The following is a 21,144-nucleotide window of genomic DNA, read 5'->3' as shown; positions in this document are numbered from 1 at the left end:
ACTCATTCTCTGGATATCGTTCTCAGCATATGGAGGGTAGTCAAAACTGGGGTTAATAACTCAGGTTTCATGGTCAATTCAATGTTCAAGGATTATATTTACTGGATCTATGTACATTTGCTATTTGATGAATCACTGATTTATTGACCAAACCGTAACATTAATGGACAACTTTAAATATCTACTAATTGTGACAATTCTAATTTATAGGTTCCTTACTTGTATACATTAAAAGAGATGCTTTCTCTGTTAGATTATATCAGCTGTATTTTAAGCTTACTAAAGGTTACATATAGATTTCTGTTCAAAAAATCCTGAGTTTATAAATTCTTCTTTAAAACAGTTTTGTCATTAGATCTGCTTTCTGTTTTAGCAGCTGTACTGTTATGATTTACCTTTAAAGGGAAAGGTGATTTTAGGGATAAATAAATGATGCGTATATCTCCAAGTTCCTCTTTCATATTAGAAAATGTTGCACGTTTTTTTTAATTTGCAAGGTAGACACCACCTTACAGGTGTTCCTACTATGACCAGATAGACAATTTACTCCAGAATCGTCACCAATTATCACTCTGAAACTGGCCAGTAGGAAGTGAAAGCTGCCTGGATATCAGTTTACTTCCAATTTTTCCTTCCTCCCATCAGGAAACTAATTAGCCCATGGGCAGTCCAGACAAGATTTGGAACTTAGTGTGGGGATTCTGGATGTAAACATAAACACTACATACGGATGCTCCAAGGTGTTGTGTCACTGCAATGTCTCAAGTTTCTGGTCATTATTTAAATGTAATTTTCATTTATAGTGCTTCTCTATATTTGATTAAGCTTGTGGCAGTCGATGCTGATGTGGATTCTAGTTCTAGGATCAGTGAGTTCTAGTTTCTTGATGCACAAGAACACTGCTATAAGATGATTAATTTGTCAATACTGTATCTTTAGAATTGTAGTAACTAAGATTAATACATCAGATATCAAATCTAGGTTTCTAGAACATCATGTTGAACTGTTAGTGAAAAGGATATCTGCTGCCAGCAGCAAATTGACCTATGGATTGCTTCCTGATCTGTAGAGAAGGTGACGATTAAAAGACATGCAGTTAATGATGAGCATCAGCATTTGTCCACATACCATCTTTAGTTCCGCAGGGAGCTGCATTTCCATTCAGATCTTGCATCAAATTGCTGTGGAAAGTAAACAATTCAAATGGGTAGTTAACAGTTAGAAGCAACTGCTGTATATATTTAGTAAAAAAAAGATTTAGGGAAGAAAATTGAACACCTATACAATTAAAAAGTATTGCATCTAATGTTTCACATGCCAAAACTGTCATTCCCTGGGTTTCACATTCATATTGAGAAAAAAAAGACTTGCATCTATATAGCGCCGTTCACAATGTCAGGATGTCCCAAAGCGCTTTACAGCCAATGAAGTACTTTTGAAGCGTAGTCACTGTTGTAATCTTGGAAATGCTCAAGTCAATTAGCGCGCAGCAAGGCCCACAAACAGCAATGTGATAATGAGCAGATAATCTGTTTCAGTGATGTTGATTGAGGGATAAATATTGGCCAGGATACCGAGGGGAACGTCCCTACTCTTCTTCGAATAATGCTACTGGATCTTTAACATCCACCTGAGAGGGTTTAACGTATCATCCGAAAAACGGCACCTCCAACAGTGTAGCACTCCCTCAGTACTGCACTGGAGTGTCAGCCTAGGTTATGTGCTCAAGTCTCTGGTGTGGGCTTGACCCCACAACCTTTTAAGAGGAGAGTGTGCTATCGGCTGACTGAGGCACGTCTGATACATAATCATCAAAATGAAAAAATAACAGACAAGGGTTAGAAATACATGGAGAAGTTTTCATCACCCAAGCCTGCCTTTCTATTTGGAGCTGGAAGCTGCATTTGGAACTTTCACCTGGACCTGGGAATTTCTAGCTGTTCTTGACAAATTCAGTGACAGGAAAGTTGCATCTTGGGATTTGTGGTTTTCACCCTGCTCTTGTGGAACCATCTTCTTTTCTTAGGCAGTCCCTCGGAGTCAAAGATGACTTGCTTCCACACCTAAAAATGAATTTGCAGGTGACTGAAGAGTCCAATGCGGGACTCACAGTCTCTGTCACAGGTTGGGCAGACAGTGGTTGAAGGAAAGGGTGGGTGGGAAGCCTGGATTGCCGCATGCTCTTTCCGTTGTTAACGCTCGGCTTCAGCTTGCTCTCGGCAATGAGACTCGAGGTGCTCAGCGCCTTCCCGGATGCTCGTTCTCCATTTTGGGCAGTATTGGGCCAGGGATTCCCAGCTGTCGGTGGGGATGTTGCACTTTTTCAAGGAGGTTTTGAGGGTGTCCTTGCAGCGTTTCCTCTGCCCCCTGGGGCTCGTTTGCAGTGTCGAAGCTCCAAGTAGAGTACTTGCTTTGGGAGTCTCGTGTCTGGCATGCGGACGATATGGCCCGTCCAACGGAGCTGATGAAGCATTGACCATGCTCAGATACTGGGGATGTTGGCCTGAGCAAGAACACTGCTGTTGTTGCGTCTATCCTGCCAATGGATTTGTAGGATCTTGCGGAGGCAGCGCTGGTGTTACTTCGAGGTGTCTGCTGTACATAATCCACGTCTCTGAGCCATATAGGAGGGTGGGTATCACTACTGCCCTGTACATAGCACCATAAAGACAACCGGGTAGAAAAACACTGGAGTTCCAGCTCCTGCTGAGAATGCAGAGAGGTGGGGGCAAGACAGTCAGATAGATAATGATATCTATCTGACTGTCTTGCCCCCACCTCTCTGCATTCTGCTCCTGTGGAATTACAGTATCCAGAGCATACGGTGATAAACCAGGGAGAAAAATCTACAAATGGTGAGGTGCAGAAAAGTGTAAAGTTATCTTGTTTTTTTCAGCATATTATTACAAGCTATGTCATTAAATATATATATTTTTTTTAAATGGGAATGGACTTCTGGGTTTTGCTGAGGGGGGCTGAATTTTGCACAAGGGCCACAGGAAATGTCTATGAAGCAGTCTGACATTGACCTCAGAAACTGCAACCGCAATTAGTGAGCCAGACCTGAGCCATGGCTAATGGCCATTTGTTCAGGTGCTAGAAACTGGAAAATCAACAGTAGGTAAAACTTCCTTCAGCAGTGCTACACCAATGACAGCTTCAACAAGAACTACAAATCCACTGTCGGAAGTAAGGGGGAGAAAAATCTTTCATATCGTACAAAAGGAGAGAAATACAAATACTAGAAATCCACGATGAGTGTGGCCCCAGGTTTCCACATGATTTGCTCCTGATTTTTAGGAGCAACTGGTGTAGAATAGAGTATCTTAGAAATTGGAATTCTCGTCATTTAGTTTGCTCCAGTTCTAGTCAGTTAGAACAGTTTCACTTTGGAACAGAATTTTTTTTTCAAAAGGGGGCGTGTCCGGCCACTTACGCCTGATTTCAAAGTTTCGTGAGTGAAAACTTACTCCAAACTAACTTAGAATGGAGTAAGTGAAGATTTACTACACTTTAGAAAATCAGGCGTAGGTTACAAATCAGGCGTAGGGAATGGTGGGGGGGGGGGTTAAAGGGAAGTTTACAAACATTAAACACTTCAGTTTTACAAATAAAGAGCCATCATCAATAATAAATGATAAATACATCAATAAATCAACCAATAAATCAATCAAAAAAAATTAATTAGAAATAATTTTTAAAAAAATCAATAAATAAAACATTTTCTACTTACCGACTGCAGCACCGGGAGCCCTCCAACAGCGTGCTGGGATGTCCCCCCCAGTGTGTCTCTGCCAGTGTCTCTATCTCTCTGTCTGTTTGTGTGTGTCTCTCATTCTCTGTCTGTCAGTGTGTGTGTTTCTGACAGCGAGGGGAGGGGGAGGAAGGGGGTAGAGGGAGAGAGGGGGGGAGGGATGGGGGAGAAGGGAGAGGGATGGGGGAAGAAGGGGGAGGGATGGGGGAAAAGGGGGAGGGATGGGGGAAAAGGGGGAGGGATGGGGGAGAAGGGGGAGGGATGGGGGAGAAGGGGGAGGGATGGGGGAGAAGGGGGAGGGATGGGGGAGAAGGGGGAGGGATGGGGGAGAAGGGGGAGGGATGGGGGAGAGATGGGGGAGAAGGGGGAGGGATGGGGGAGAAGGGGGAGGGATGGGGGAGAAGGGGGAGGGATGGGGGAGAAGGGGGAGGGATGGGGGAGAAGGGGGAGGGATGGGGGAGAAGGGGGAGGGATGGGGGAGAAGGGGAAGGGATGGGGGAGAAGGGGGAGGGATGGGGGAGAAGGGGGAGGGATGGGGGAGAAGGGGGAGGGATGGGGGAGAAGGGGGAGGGATGGGGGAGAAGGGGGAGGGATGGGGGAGAAGGGGGAGGGATGGGGGAGAAGGGGGAGGGATGGGGGAAGAAGGGGGAGGGATGGGGGAAGAAGGGGGAGGGATGGGGAGAAGGGGGAGGGATGGGGAGGGATGGGGGAGAAATGGGGGAGGGATGGGGGAGAAATGGGGGAGAAATGGGGGAGGGATGGGGAGAAGGGGGAGGGATGGGGAGAAGGGGGAGGGATGGGGGAAGAAGGGGGAGGGATGGGGGAAGAAGGGGGAGGGATGGGGGAAGAAGGGGGAGGGATGGGGGAGAAGGGGGAGGGATGGGGGAGAAGGGGGAGGGATGGGGAGAAGGGGGAGGGATGGGGAGAAGGGGGAGGGATGGGGAGAAGGGGGAGGGATGGGGAGAAGGGGAGGGATGGGGAGAAGGGGGAGGGATGGGGAGAAGGGGGAGGGATGGGGAGAAGGGGATAAAGGGGAGAAGGGGGAGAAAGGAGATGGGGAGAAAGGAGATGGGGGGGGAGGAGATTGTGGGGGGGGAAGGAGATTGTGGGGGGGAAAGGAGATTGTGGGGGGGAAAGGAGATTGTGGGGGGGAAAGGAGATTGTGGGGGGAAAGGAGATTGTGGGGGGAAAGGAGATTGTGGGGGGAAAGGAGATTGTGGGGGGAAAGGAGATTGTGGGGGGGAAAGGAGATTGTGGGGGGGAAAGGAGATTGTGGGGGGGAAAGGAGATTGTGGGGGGAAAGGAGATTGTGGGGGGGAAAGGAGATTGTGGGGGGGAAAGGAGATTGTGGGGGGGAAAGGAGATTGTGGGGGGGGAAGGAGATTGTGGGGGGGGGGGTGAAGGAGATTGTGGGGGGGGTGAAGGAGATTGTGAGGGGGGGGGTGAAGGAGATTGTGGGGGGGGGGTGAAGAAGATTGTGGGGGGGGGGGTGAAGGAGATTGTGGGGGAGGGGGGAAGGAGAAGGAGATTGTGGGGGGGGGGGGGGGGAAGAAGGGGGAGGGAGGCTGAACGGGCCGGGCCAGAGACTTTGGGCAGGGCCCGTCCCCAGCACCAGATTTACAGGTAGGTGGCATTGGGTCGGGTCGGGGTGGTGGTGGGAGGGAGGTCGGTTCGGGTCGGGGGGAGGGAGGTCAGGTCGGATCCAGTCCGGGGGCGGGGGGGAAGCGGGAGTCGGGTCGGTGTCGGGTCTGGTCCGGAGGGGGGCGGGGAGGGAGGGAGTCGGGTCGGTGTCGGGTCCGGAGGTAGGGGCGGGGGAGGGGAAGGAGCGGGAGTCGGGGGCGGGGGGGGGGGGAGCAGGAGTCGGGTCGGGGGCGGGGGGGAACCGGGAGTCAGGTCGGTGTCGGGTCCGGGGGCCGTGGTGGGGGGGGAGCGGGAGTCGGGTCGGGTCCGGGGGGGAAGCGGGAGTCAGGTCGGTGTCGGGTTCGGTCCGGAGGCGGGAAGCGGGAGTCGAGTCGGGTCGGGAGGAAGCAGGAGCTGGCCGTGGGAGGAGCCTTATTCACTCAGCCCCAGTGAGGCCATTGGGCCAGGGCTAGGGGCTGCGTGCTTCGGGCCCCTCCCACACAGTTTTGGGCGCCTGGAGCTACTGAACATGCGTGCCCACTGTAGCGCGCATGTGCAGAGGTCTCGGCACTGTTTTCAGCGCAGGGACCTGGCTCCGCCCCCTACAGCTCCTGCTGCGCTGCGCCGAGGGCCAGAGGACCTGCAGGGAGGTGGAGAATCTGGAGGGTTTTTTTAGGCGCACTTTGTGGCGCGAAAAACAAGCGTCCAGGTCGGGACTGCGCCGTTCTAGGCGCGGCTCGAAACTTGGGCCCAAAGAGAGGAAAAATCGTTGTATAATCCAATTTAATTCAAAATCGCTTAATTCAAATGATCTTTTTCTGCTATAAAGTCTCACTTTGCGGTGGTTATTTAAATTACTTAATTCGAATTATTGGATATTTGATTTTTTTTTAAGCACAAAAATAAACTTCGATTCATCAGGAGTAGACAATTAACTGGGAATAGGAGTTTTGGGATGGATGAACAAAGTAACTTGCGGTTGAGCAATTTTTATAAAGTGTTAGATAAATAATATTTTAAATATATCTGAGGCCTGTATCTTTCAGAAGCAGTAAGATAAGTAATGTGTTGATCGTGAGTCAGTCACGTAACATATTGCTTCAATAAATTTGCTGCATGCAAGTGAAGTCACATTTTGGCTGCACAGCAGGACTACAGTAAATATCGAAAACTGCACTCCAGCATACTCTTGAGAAACCCACAGGATAGCTTATAATAGCTATGTAAATTTAAAGTCATCTTGTGTTAAATATACATACCTCTTATAGGTATCATCTTTAGTAATCCAGACGCAGCTTTTGTTTTGTGGGTTCCAAGCACAATAGGGATCTCTTGCCAAAATGCAATCCGTACAGGTTTTGTATTTTTCACAAAAAGCAACAGGGACTTGAACAACTCCAGAATGAGACCCTGCATAGAGATACTTTTTGTCCTACAAGTGGAAAGGTCAAAGATCAATTGACACGAATAAACATATTAATTGAAACCACTGTCGTTGAGATGTAGAAAGATTCTGGATACCATCAAATACAATTCAATCACATCAAACGCTGCTAGCAGAGAATTAAAATAGCACGGAATGCTAAAATGACTCAAAATCAAAAACAATCATCCCACCAAAATTCACAGTTCTGAAAGTATCTCCGTGCTGGGGGAGATACTTTTCAATCTACCATTAGTTTGGAATCTTTTGAGAAGTAACAAGTTTTTTCATAACTAGAATTGCTTGAAATGGACTGGCAGTGGGATCGAGGATGTCATTCTCTCCCACATCCATTCCTGTGTGTGTATAAATCTCTGACTTGAATTGGCTATGCTTCTGTTTAACAGAGCTGCATCGAGTGAAGCCATTGTTTTCAAGGGAAAGAGCAGGCATAATGTGATGGCTTCTGGGGGACTCATTTGGGGAGGGGGGCGGCAGGGGAGGGGGGGTAGGAGTGCTACAATGCATCAAAGCTAACATTTCTTTGAGTAATGAACAATTCTAAAACCAAAATAGATGTTAAGAGCGTTTCTTACCAGAACAGCAATAGCTATGACGTTGCTGTCAGTGATACAGGAAAAAGACCTGAGGACCAGTTTGTATTCAATATGGGATTCAGAGATCTCAACATAGGTACAGCAGCCAATTGATAATGGCACTGGACTACCAACTCAGAGGTCGTGCGTTCAAATTCTACCATGGCAAGTTGTGAAATTGAATTCAGTAAATCTGGTAATTTGTAGCATCAGAAAAAGAGCTGCCAGATTGTTACAAAAACCCAACAGTTCATTAATGTCCTTCAGGGAAGGGAACCTGCCATCTTTACCTGGTCTGGCCTACATGTCACTCAAGTTTCACACAACGTGGTTGACTCAAAGCCCCCTGGGCAACTAGATTTGTGCAATAAATGCTGCCTTGCCAATGTCACCCACAACCCAAGAATACATATAAAAAAAAGACAGGAAAGAAGTTAAAACTAAAAGAGCTCTGCTCCAGTGATATTTTCACGGTCTTAAGGTTAGTTAGAATTGCTGGCAATTTCTAGATCACAACCGAACACTGCCTTGAAGACTCCTCAGGATCATCACAAGTCCCATGTGTTCTTGATCCAGCATGAAAGCAAGTAGGCTTCAGTTTCTCCAGCTTTTTCCTCACTATTGTACAACAACAACTTGTATTTATATAGCGCCTTTAACGTAGCAAAACGTTCCAAGGTGTTTCACAGGAGTATTATAAAACAAAATTTGACACCGAGCCGCACAAGGAGAAATTAGGGCAGTTGAAGTAGATTTTAAGGAGTGTCTTAAAAGAGGAAAGAGAGTCAGAGTGGCAGAGAGGTTTAGGGAGGGAATTCCAAAGCTTCGGGCCTCGGCAGCTGAAGGCATGGACACCAATGGTGGAGATATTAAAATTAGAGATGCTCAAGAGGGCAGAATTAGAGGAGCGCAGATATCTCAGGGGGTTGTGGCTGGAGGAAATGACAGAGATCGGGAGGGGCGAGGCCATGGAGGGATTTGAAAACAAGGATGAGAATTTTAAAATCGATGTGTTGCTTAACCAGGAGCCAATGTAGGTCAGCGAGCACAGGAGTGATGGGTGAACAGAAATTGGTGAGAGTTAGGACATGGGCAGCAGAGTTTTGGATGACCTCAGGTTTATGTCGGGTAGAATGTGGGAGGCCAGCCAGGAATGTGTTGGAATAGTCAAGTCTAGAGGTAACAAAGGCATTGACGAGGGTTTCAGCAGATGATGAGCTGAGACAGGGGCAGAGATGGGCAATGTTACGGAGATGGAAATAGGTGGTCTTGTTATGGCACGGATATGTGGTTGAAAGCTTATTCCAGGATAAATGGAACATTTTCCCACATTACAACATGACTACACTCCAAAAGTACTTAATTGGCTGAAAGTGCTTCGAGACGTCTGGCGGTCGTGAAAGGCGCTATATAAATGTAAGTATTTCTTTAAACTATGACAAGGTTGAGAACAGACTGGTTCAGCCTCAGACAAATGCTAGGGAGAGGGATGGAGTCAGTGGCTAGGGAGCGGAGTTTGTGGTGGGGACTGAAGACAAAGTCTTCAGTCTTCCAAATATTTAATTGGAGAACATTTCTGCTCCTCCAGTACTGGATGTCAGACAAGCAGTCTGACAATTTAGAGAAAGTGGAGAGGTCGAGAGAGATGGTGAGGTAGAGCTAGGTGTCCTCTGCATATATGTGGAAACTGATGCTGTGTTTTTGGATGATGTCGCTGAGGGCAACATGTAGATGAGAAATAGGAGGGGGCTAAGGAGGGATCCTGGGGGACACCAGAGGCAACGATGCAGGAGCAGGAAGAAAAGCCATTGCAGGAAATTCTCTGGCTACGATAAAGCTTGGATCCCAAGTTTTTCCTGACAGCAGCTATAGCATGGCAGAATCTTACAGTCTATCTGTTACAATAGAAAGACTGGATTCCCCAAAAGCTCAGTGAGTAAATACATTGCATAGTACAGCACTGATCCATACAGACTAGTAAAGTCCCAAGTTTGTCCCCAAGTCTGTACCGAATTAGTTGGTCTCAGCTGAGGTGGTGATGGGAACACAACATATGTCCTCAATATACTGGAGCTGTGAAGAACAGTGTCAACACTCACTGTCTACACGCTCGCATAAAGGTTACTTGGACAAGGTCATGAAGGGGTATCAGCAAAGTTATCATAAAATCACACACTGATATATGGGCCACCACTTTTAGACAGGCAGAGAATTGCAAGGGTTGGGAGAAGAAATGTGGAAGAAGAAAAGGAGACTTTAAAATTAAAATTAGAGCCAGGTAGTTCAGGGGTGAAGTCAGGAAGCACTTCTTCACGCAAAAGGTAGAAGTCTGGCACTCTCTCTCCCCCACCGCGCCCGCCCACCCACAAAAATTAACTGTTGAGGCTGTCAATTGAAAACACCAACATTGAAATTAATAGATTTTTGTTAGGCAAGGCTTTTAAGGGATATGAAACCGAGGCTGGTAAATAGAGTTTAATTGAATGGCGGAACGGGTTTGAGGGATGAATGGCCTATTGCTGTTCCTATGCCCGTTGGCTGCATATCAAATCTATAAACAGCTGCACGGCTATACGGCATTAATTCTACAATATTTTGTTAAATAGCCTAACAAAAATAACAAGGTCATCAATTCAAAATTCTATTGCAAATATTTATTTCAATTTAAAATTTTTAATCTGAGACAACAACTTGCATTTATATAACGCATAGTAAAACTCCCAAGGCACTTCACAGGCGTGTAATCAGACAAAATGTGACACCAGGTCACACAAGGAGATATATTATGACAGAAAGTAGGTTTTAAAGAGCATCTTAAAAGGAGGAGAGGTAGAGATGCAAAGAGGTTTATGGAGGGAAGTCCAGAGCTTAGGACACAGATAGCTGAAGGAATGGTCGCAAATATTGGGGCAAGGGAAATCAGGGATGCACAAGAGGCTAGAATTGGAGGAAAGCAGAGTTCTTGGATGGTTGTATGGCTGGAGGAGGTTGTAGAGATACTGTATATGACAAATATATGTTAAACAAACATTTAATTCAAAAAACCATCACTACCTTAGTGACAGTCACTGAAGCTTTAAGTTCTTTACTCTTGCTGAGTTTCATATGAAATGACAGTTAAATTTCTCATGCCGCTGGTCAGACAGCTCTCATAATCACAGCACAAGGTCTTATTTACAAAAGTAACATTTAATTTATTTTTCTAAGCAACATTACCTGGATGACATACAAGTTTATTTCCTCTTTATTTCAGAGGCAGCTGAATTTATTATTGACTTTTCAGTTGAATGCAGCTGAAGATTATACTCCATTCGCTACCAGAAAAACTAAAACACTTGCTTAATGCAATGGAACTATTCATACTAACAGTCTACCATTTGCAACATTAAATATTTGCAGGAGCGATACAATTAATCTCAGTAGCCTTGGTGCTACGTGATGAGATGATATCAGAAGAAAGTATAAAAACACTGCTCATAAAGGAAGTGAACCAATATGTGGTGACTCAGGTTCCTGCTCCAGATTATCTTCATTTTTATAAATATTTTGAGACAAACATGCCATAAATTAATGTTATTTATGCTTACCTCTTTGGATAAGAGTAATGTCTGCACAGGCTCAGAGTCAGGGAAAATCTGTAGTTCTTCAATTATATGCATTTCGCTTTCATAGTTAATTGCTTTGTGCAATAATCCTTTATCTGAAAAACACAATGCACATTTTAGAATATGCACTTTCACTATCTGTAAACAAAATCTTGTATTTTAAATGTTTGGGCATCAGAACTTGTACATTGTCTGCACTTTTACACCTCTGACTTTGTATCAGTTTACCATCTGCAGTCTGTTTAGCCCATTTCTGTTAAGGACTGGGAGTGTCCTCCTCCATTTCGGATGCCCTCAAAAGTTCGTCACCATCCTCCGCCTGCTTCACGGCGACATGCAGGCCGTGATCTTTACCAACAGATTCATCACAGACCCAAGTCACGTCTGAACCGGGGTCAAACAGAGCTGCGTCATCGCCCCAATCCTCTTCTCAATCTTTCTCGCTGCCATGCTCCACCTCAGAGTCAACAAGCTCCCCGCTGGAGTGGAACTAAACTACAGAACCAGTGGGAACCTGTTCAAAAGACTGGATCAACTGGGCTTGTATTCACTGAAGTTCAGAAGAATTAGAGGGGACCTCATAGAAACGTTTAAAATTCTGACGGGTTTAGACAGGTTAGATGCAGGAAGAATGTTCCCAATGTTGAGGAAGTCCAGAACCAGGGGTCACAGTCTAAGGATAAGGGGTAAGCCATTTAGGACCGAGATGAGGAGAAACTTCTTCACCCAGAGAGTGGTGAACCTGTGGAATTCTCTACCACAGAAAGTTGTTGAGGCCAATTCACTAAATATATTCAAAAAGGAGTTAGATTAAGTCCTTACTACTCGGGGGATCAAGGGGTATGGCGAGGAAGCAGGAATGGGGTACTGAAGTTGCATGTTCAGCCATGAACTCATTGAATGGCGGTGCAGGCTAGAAGGGCTGAATGGCCTACTCCTGCACCTATTTTCTATGTTTCTAAACTGCACCGTCTCCAGGCCAGGTCCAGACCACCCCAACCTCTATCATCGAGCTACAGTACGCAGATGACACCTATGTCTGCGCACATACAGAGGCTGAACTCCAGGATATAGTCAACATATTTACTGAGGCATATGAAAGTATGGGCCTTAATCTAACCATCCGTAAGACAAAGGTCCTCCACCAGCCTGTCCTCACCGCACAGCCCCCGAGTCATCAAGATCCATGGCGTGGCCCTGGACACCGTGGATCACTTCCTATATCTCGAGAGCCTCCTATCAACAACAGCAGGCATCGACGACGAGATCCAACACTGCCTCCAGTACGCCAGTACAGCCTTCGGGAAAGAGTGTTTGAAGACCAGGCCCTCAAAACTGCCACCAAGCTCAAGATCTACATGGCTGTAGTAATATCTGCCCTCCTGTATGGCTCAGAGACATGGGCTATGTACAGCAGACACCTTAAGTTGCTGGAGAAATATCACCAATGATGTCTCCGCAAGATCCTACAAATCCCCTGGGAGGTCAGGTGCACCAACATCAGCGTCGTCGTCCAGACTAACATCCCCAGCATTAAAAGCACTAACCACACTCGATCAGCTCCGCTGGGCGGGCCACATAATTCGCATGCCAGAAACGAGATTCCCAAAGCAAGTGCTCTACTCGGAGCTCCTTCACAGCAAATGAGCCAAAGGTGGGCAGCGGAAACGCTACAAGGACACCCTCAAAGTCTCCCTGATAAAGTGCGACATACCCACTGACACCTGGGAGTCCCTGGCCCAAGACCGCCCCAAGTGGAGGAAGTGCATCCGAGAGGGCGCCGAGCACCTTGAGTCTCAACACCGAGAGCATGCAGAAATCAAGCACAGGCAGCGGAAAGAGCGTACGGCAAACCAGTCCCACCCACCCCTTCCCTCAACGACTATCTGTCCCAACTATGGCAGAGTCTGTGGCTCTCGTATTGGACTATTCAGCTACCAAGGAACTCACTTCAGGAGTGGAAGCAAGTCTTCCTCGATTAGGAGGGACTGCCTATGATGATGATGGATGGATAAGGACTGGGGGCCAACATTAACATTTGAACTAATGGCAGCTTTGAGAAATTCTACTCTCCCTGGGTTGGAATTTTTTCCAATTTATGGCTGGGCAAGCACCAGAAGGTGGAGGGCCTTTTTCAGTGAGCTCCTTAAGTCAAAGAGGTCCCAATGTCAACTGCTGAATGGACAAGTCCCAGCACAGTGCCATCTCACCCTCCCCAGCTTCCTCCAAAAGCTCCAAGTACCAAGTACCCAATCAATGAGTTACCACTCAAAAAAGTACAAAACAGTATAAAGCCTTTAATGTATACTCTTGCATCAGCTATTCTGATTCTATGTACCATGATTTCAGAAAGAATGTTTTAAAAATATCAGTTTACACACTGACAATGGAAAATTCCCCATTACAATCTGCCTCACAATTCAGGACTAGCTTTAAATTGTAATATATTACACCACGATATACAGTTTAAATAATCATACATTTATAAGACTTAAAACTTACTGGTACTCTGCTCATCTTCCCTTTCTCACCTATTCTTTTTTTAATTTTTACTATTTCAGCAGTAATTTTAACTTACTTTGAAGTAATATTCTAGATTTTAACTTCAATTTTACATTGTTCCTTTCTTTAGATCTTAAACTGCATTTTAGCTTGTGCTTCAAACGCTGCTTATTTCAGCCAATAACTACTAAAACCTCCTGTGCAGCTTGTGTACAGTAAAACATAGTGTGAAGTGTAACTGGAGAGTAATAAATATCACCTTTCTCTCGGAGTCATGTCATTGAAGCAATTAAGCCAAAAACTGGGTTGTTTGGCATTGAGTTATCTTATTGGCAAACCTGGGAGCTGAACAGGAAGGATAAAAATCCAATATAACCCTTCATTGCTTATCATCCCTAGTTACCTTACCTAAGTTGGTAGTATGAACCTGGTTGGGAAATGAACCAGAGCAGATAAGAGAAGTAAAGTAGTCGAACATCTAGGCAATAGTGATCATAATATTATACACTTTAAAATGATAATTGAGAAGAACATAAGTATGACAAAGAGATTGGAGAAGAGCTGATTTTGAGGGCTTAGAATAGAAATTGGGAAAATAAAATGGGCAACAATATTGGCAAACAACGATGTAGAATAGTAATGAGAAACATTTAAAACGGTGTTTATCAGAGTGCACGAACAATATATTCCGTTAAAAGGAAAAAACAAACTAAGCACTAATGAGACTCCATGGATGAATAAAACCATAAGTGAAAAATTGGGGGCAAGGAAAGAGGCATACATTAAGTACATAGACAGCAGGGGAGTGCATGATAAGGGAGAATATGAAGCGATTAGGAGAGAAGTAAAAATAAACAATTAAGGCAAAGAGGAACTATGAAATTAAATTATCAAGGAATATAAAACAAAGTAGTAAAATATTTTACAGACACATCAATAAAAAAGGAAGGTTGGGATGGGAATAGGGCCATGACAGATTCGACAGGATAACACCAAAGGTAACGATAGAGAGATGGCAGAAATATTACATAATTATTTTGCTTCAGTATTTGCCAGGGAGATAGAACAGGTGGACATGACATTGGATGATGAGATTAGTAATTAGATAAGTGCATTTAAAATAAAGAGAGAGGGATATATTAAATAAACTAAGCAAACTCAAAGAGGATAAAACCCCTGGTTCAGATGGATTGCATCCATGCATTGTAAAATAATCTAGGGAAGAGATAGCAGAGGTATTACTACACATACTTAATAATTCATTTGAAAAAGGTGTGCCAGAGAACAGGCAGATAGCTAACGTAATACCTCTATTTAATAAGGGGATAGAGTATGTCCAAGGAATTATAGACCAGTCACCTTAACATTGGTGGTAGGAAAAATAATGGAATCCCTACTAAAGGAGAAAATAGAGTAAAAGATCTAGAAACAAAAAATGTAAGACGAGTCTGCGCATTCCCAAGGAAAAATCCTCTCTCATAGATTCTCGACCATCGACCACCACCCACCCACCCACCCACCCTCCCCTCTCATGGATTGGTTAAGGTGAATAGCAACGATGCATTTAAGGGGAAGCTAGATAAACATGTGAGGGAGAAAGGAATAGAAAGATATGCTGATAGGGTGAGATGAAGAGGCTCATGTGGAGCGTAAACATCGGCACAGAGCAGTTGGGCTGAAGGGCCTGTTTCTGTGTTGTACAGTCAAAGTAATTCAATGTAATGAATAATCAGCATGGATTTCAAAAGGGAACGTCTTGTTTGACCAACCTGATTGAATTTTTTGAAGAGGTAAGAGAGTAGACAATGGTAATGCAGTAGATTTAATTTATCTAGATTTTCAAAAGGCCTTTGATAGGATACCCTATAATAGACTGATGAACAAGGTCAGAGAATGCAGAATCAAGGGACAAGTAGCAGAATGGATAGCTAGCTAGCTTCACTCAGAGAGTTGTTAACCTATGTAATCCCTGCCGCAGAGAGTTGTTGATGCCAGTTCATTGGATATATTCAAGAGGGAGTTAGATATGGCCCTTACGGCTAAGGGGATCAAGGGGTATGGAGAGAAAGCAGGAAAAGGGTACTGAGGGAATGATCTGCCATGATCTTATTGAATGGCGGTGCAGGCTCGAAGGGCCGAATGGCCTACTCCTGCACCTATTTTCTATGTTTCTATGTTTCTAAAAAGGATATAGAGGCACTGGAGAGGGTGCAGAGAAGATTTACAAGGATGATACCAGAAATGTGAGGGTGTTGATATCAAGAAAACATGAACAGGCTGGGTCATTTTTCTCTTGAAAAAAAGAAGGCTGAGGGGTGACCTAATAGAGGTCTTTAAAATTATGAAAGGTTTTGATAGAGTGGATACAGAGAGAATGTTTCCACTTGTGTGGAAGAGCATAACTAGAGGCCAACAATTTAAGATAGTCACCAAGAAATCCAATAAGGAATTCAGAAGAAACTTCTTTATCCAAAGAATGGTGAGAATGTGGAACTCGCTACCACAGGGATTGGTTGAAGCAAATAGTATAGATGCATTTAAGGGGAAGCTGCACAAGCATATGAGAGAGAAGGGAATATAGGGTTATGCTGATAGATTTAGATGAGGAAAGAAGGGAGGAGGCTAAATGCCAGCATGGACTGGTTGGGCCAAATGTCCTAATTCTGTGTCATATATCCTATGTAAGCGCTGTCACCAGACAGAATGAGAAAATTGGAGGGAAGTAACTCATTGTGACTCCCAAATTGCAAATGACTGTTTGAGCATTTCACCAAGTAGGGTCTTCTGTACAGATAGGCAGAAAACTTTGAAGGAATGTTCTCCTTGGACTGGTTTCTTAGACTTTCCCACAGATTTGAAAGCAGGTTGCCTGTTCCCTACCCAGCTGGGAAATAATATACGGCACAGATGGACTTAGGAGAGGACAAGTACATTCCAAAATATAATGAGATACAAGAGAGAGAGAAAACAATATGGGCTTTGTGCAACAACAGCAACTTGCATTTATATAACACCTCTGACATAGAAAAATGTCCCAAAGCTCTTCACAGGAGCATTATCAGACAAAATTTGACACAGAATCACATAAGGAGATATTAGGACAGGACGAAGTAGGCTTTCAAGGATTTAGAATCATAGAATGATTGTAGCATGGAAGGCGGCCATTCGGCCCGGGGAGCCAGCGTCGGCTCTCTGCAAGAGCATTTCAGCTAGTCCCACTCCCCTGTCCTTTTCCCATAGCCCTGCAAATATTTTTCTTTCAGGTATTTATCCAACTCCCTTTTGAAAGCAGTGATCGAGTCTGCCTCCACCACCTTTTCAGGTAGTGCATTCCAGATCTTAACCACTTGCTGTGTAAGAAAGTTTTTTCTTATGTCACCTTTTGGTTCTTTTGCCAATCACCTTAAATCTGTGCCCTCTGGTTCTTGACCCTTCCGCCAATGGGAACAGTTTGTCCCGATCTACTCTGTCCAGGCCCCTCATGATTCTTAAAGCTTCTTAAAGGAGGAGAGAGAAGTAGAGAGGTACAGGGAGGGAATTCCGAGCTTAGGGCCTAGAAATCAGAAGGCATGGCCACAAATGAAGGAGCGAAGGAAATTGGGATGCACAAGAGGCCAGAATTGAAGGAATGCAGAATCCTTGGAGGATTGTAGGGCTGATGGAGATTACAGAGATAAGGAGGGGCAAAGCCACGGAGAGTTTTGAACACAAGGATGAGAATTTTAAAACTGAAGCACTGCTGTATCGGGAGCCTATGTAGGTCAGCGAGCACAGGGCTGATAAGTGAATGGAAAGGTGCGAGTCAGGGTACAGGTAGCAAAGTTTTGGATGAGCTCAAGCAGGCAGATCAATGAGAAAGTAATGCTATGGTGAAACACTATCACAATTAGGTAGATACATGCAGTTTTAAAAATGTTATAATCGTAATTAAACGAATGTGTAAAAGACTCTGCTACAGAGCCTTGTAACCCTCTGGTCTCTTGCAGCCTGTGCACAGACAGCCACCAGAATCAAATTCACCACATCCCCTCTACGACAATGGGTCCACACTTGAAACGTTAACTCATCTTTCTTGCACAAAAGCAAATTGACCTGCTGACTGTTCCCAGTGTTTTTTTTGTTAGGGTCCTCTCAGATAGTCACAAAGCTTAGGCCCAGAATAGATTTTCAAATTTTTGCCACGTGTTAGTGAAGCTTTACTTTTACCTATAGAGGAACCCCATGGGCAAGTACTTAGTTATGCAATTGCCTTATTCTTTTATGTGCTCTGCTAGTTCCTGTACCTTTTATTAAGTCTCTGTCCTCAACCCAGTATGCAATGGATATACATGTCCACTATCAAATGAATACATTCATAAATTTCCAATGGCCGTACATTACAAAAACTCACCTGTACCAACAAACATAACATCATAGAGGTTGTTATCAAGTGCTCTAACTCTGTCCACAACAATCTGTATATAGTTTGCATTTTTCTTGACCAATTTAGGTCCATTTCCGATGGCGTTCACTGGGTCTGCCATCAGGGGGTGGTCCTTAACAAACTGGAGAGTTTTGTCGGGCAACATGAGCGAGCTGCTGAAATTCAAAGCTCGCGCCTCATTGTTTATACACTGGAAAGGGAAAAAGGAATTGAATGATGAAAACAATATTCCAACATCAACCACTTATTCCCATAACTAAATATATCAAAGGAGAACATGTTACTTTCAATCACTGAAGAACTGATGTTATATTGAGTCATAACAGCCTATTATTGTTCTGGGCTTCCAGATAACAAAATGGTAAAAACATTATTTGTTTTAAAATTAGAACATTTTACTTCTTGATTATTGTATTCTAGAATTTTTGGTAGCGCCTACATTTTAAATATGTACCTATATCAGTGACTGAAAGATATCAAAGTACCCAACAAATTATCTGCACATCATCTGGAATTATTTACACTGCTAACTCCCTCAGCACAGGGATAATAGAGCTCCACAAGTACATACACCTTTTTATGAGCCCTTTGCCAACACAGTAATCATGAGTGGACAAACTGGGAACTTTTTAAAGTTCCACATGTACACAAACTGTCATACAAAACACTGTTAAACTGCATTGAGAAACATTTAAACTGACAAGTTGCAAATTCGTAATTACACAGCTGTGTCACATTATTTTGTTTCACCATTGCTAGAGTAGCAACAGTGACACGCTACAGCTGTCATATAAAGCTGGCAGACCTTGTACTTCATTTAAACAGTTATGAATACTCACTGAGCCAGGGCGAGGCGTTGGAACTTGTCCACTATATCTGACCCATTTTACATGGGACTGTTCAAAGGTAGCACTTTGCATGTATTTCCCTTGAGAGAAAACATCCTCCACGTTGAACATGTTAAAGGCGCAGACTGCCGACACTTCCAAATTACTCCTGACAAGGTCATAAAATCATACTGTATTATAAGATTATCGTTTCTAGGTATAGTTTTGAGATGTGGCCATCATACATCAGGTAAACACTTGCAAATCTATGGGTCACAGTGTTTTTTTATTTTTAAAAAGTCAGAAAATTCCTAATCATTTCTTCTGATCTCTAACTGGCACAAAGGATCTATTTAAGGGCAATTTTTCTCTAATTGACCTCGGAAAGACATGACAATTGGACCCTATGGCCAAATGGCCTCATCCTTCACTATAAACTTCTACGATTCTATAAAGTGTCACAAAAGACTGCTTACAGATCCACAGGAGCAGAATTACATGCTATGGGTTACATGGATTACATCTCCTTGTAAATGGCATATCCTCCGACTGTGAGCAACAGCACAAGTATCCATTAGCTGTACAAAGTACTCGTCATCATCATCGGCAGTCCATTGAAATCGAGGAAGACTTGCTTCCACTCTAAAAGTGAGTTCTCAGGTGACTGAACAGTCCAATTCAGGAATGACAGTCTCTGTCACAGGTGGGACAGACAGTCGTTGAAGGAAAGGGTGGGTGGGAGTCTGGTTTGCCGTACGCTCCTTCCGCTGCCCGCACTTGTTTTCTGCATGCTCTCGGCGACGAGACTCGAGGTGCTCAGCGCCATCCCGGATGTTCTTCCTCCACTTAGGCGGTCTTTGGCCAGGGACTCCCAGGTGTCGGTGGGGATGTTGCACTTTATCAAGGAGGCTTTGAGGGTGTCTTTGAAACGTTTCCTCTGCCCACCTGGGGCTCGCTTGCAGTGTAGGAGTTCCGAGTAGAGTGCTTGCTTTGGGAGTCCTGTATCGGGCATGCGGACAATGTGGCCCGCCCAACGGAGCTGGTCGAGTGTGGTCAGTGCTTCGATGCTGGGGATGTTGGCCTGGTCGAGAACACTGACGTTGGTGCGTCTATCCTCCTGGAGTCACAGTGTGGATTCCTTCCGCTACGGGGTACAACGGACATGATCTTCACTGTGCAACAACTGCAAGCACCAACCCTTGTACATGGCCTTCTTTGACCTCACAAAGGCCTTTGACACTGTTAACCGTGAGGGACTATGGAACGTCCTCCTCTGTTTCGGCTGCCCCAAAAGTTTGTCGACGTCATCCTCCGCCTGCTCCACAACGACATGCAAGCCGTGATCCTGACCAACGGATCCACCGCAGACCCAATCCACGTCTGGACCAGGGTCAAGCAGGGCTGCGTCATTGCGCCAACCCTCTTCTCGATCTTCCTCGCTGCAATGTTCCATCTCACACTCAACAAGCTCTTCGCTGGAATGGAACTAAACTATAGAACCAGTGAGAACCTGTTCCAGCTTTGTCGCCTCCCGGCTAGATCCAAGACTGTTCACTAGGTTGATTCCGGAGATGAGGGGGTTGACTTGAGGATAGGTTGAGTAGGTTGGGCCTATACACATTGGAGTTCAGAAGAATGAGAGGTGATCTTATTGAAACTTATAAGATAACGAGGAGGCTAGAAAAGGTGGATGCAGAGAGGATATTTCCACTCATAGGGGAAACTAAAACTAGAGGACATAGACTTAGAATAAGGGGCCGCCCATTTAAAACTGAGATGGAGGAGGAATTTCTTCTCTCAGGGTTGTAAATCTGTGGAATTCTCTGCCCCAGAGAGCTGTGGAGGCTGTGTCATTGAATATATTTAAGGTGGAGGTAGACAGATTTTTGAGCGATAAGGAAATAAAGGGTTATGGGGAGCAGGCAGGGAAGTGGAGCTGAGTCCATGGTCAGATCAGCCATGATCTTACTGAATGGTGGAGCAGGCTCGAGGGGCCAAATGGCCTACTCCTGTTCTTATTTCTTATGTTCTTATCCTCTGTCATCGAACTACAGTACGCAGACGACGCTTGCGTCTGAACACATTCAGAGGCTGAACTCCAGGCCATCATCAACATCTTCACCGAGGCATACGAAAGTAGCTGTACAAAGTACTCGTAGTAAGATAGTGACACCAAAATACTACTAAATTTACATCAGATATTCATTTCTCAGTCGCTCATTAAACCCACTACATTATTAGGGGTGGGGGGGGAGGCACATTATTCTTATTCTTAGAAACACCAATTTGAAAAAGTACTTGTCATATATTTTGGGGGAGGGTAGTATTTAAAAACAGCCAAACTCATCATCGGCAATCGATCATTTGTGCATTTCCACACTAACCCTATGTGCA

At 44.6% G+C, this 21,144-nt stretch overlaps 1 protein-coding gene across 1 annotated transcript in view; it reads right to left on the bottom strand.

Annotated features, from left to right (window-relative positions):
* The window catches only part of LOC139264760 (semaphorin-4D-like), a 232,684-nt gene that overhangs the window by 5,179 nt on the left and 206,361 nt on the right, over window positions 1–21,144 (bottom strand). Inside the window, exons 10-14 of the mRNA XM_070881848.1 lie at window positions 18,763–18,919; window positions 17,891–18,113; window positions 10,981–11,093; window positions 6,634–6,806; window positions 1,129–1,181 (exon numbers count right to left, since the gene is read on the bottom strand). Of these exons, the coding sequence (XP_070737949.1) occupies window positions 1,129–1,181; window positions 6,634–6,806; window positions 10,981–11,093; window positions 17,891–18,113; window positions 18,763–18,919 (719 nt within the window). The remainder of the gene's footprint in view (window positions 1–1,128; window positions 1,182–6,633; window positions 6,807–10,980; window positions 11,094–17,890; window positions 18,114–18,762; window positions 18,920–21,144) is intronic.

This window comes from Pristiophorus japonicus, chromosome 1 (genome assembly GCF_044704955.1).
Source record: "Pristiophorus japonicus isolate sPriJap1 chromosome 1, sPriJap1.hap1, whole genome shotgun sequence".
In the NCBI taxonomy this organism is placed as follows: Eukaryota; Metazoa; Chordata; class Chondrichthyes; family Pristiophoridae; genus Pristiophorus; species Pristiophorus japonicus.
The sequence above is the reverse complement of the archived record's forward strand: the minus strand, read 5'-3'. Positions and strand labels throughout refer to the sequence as shown.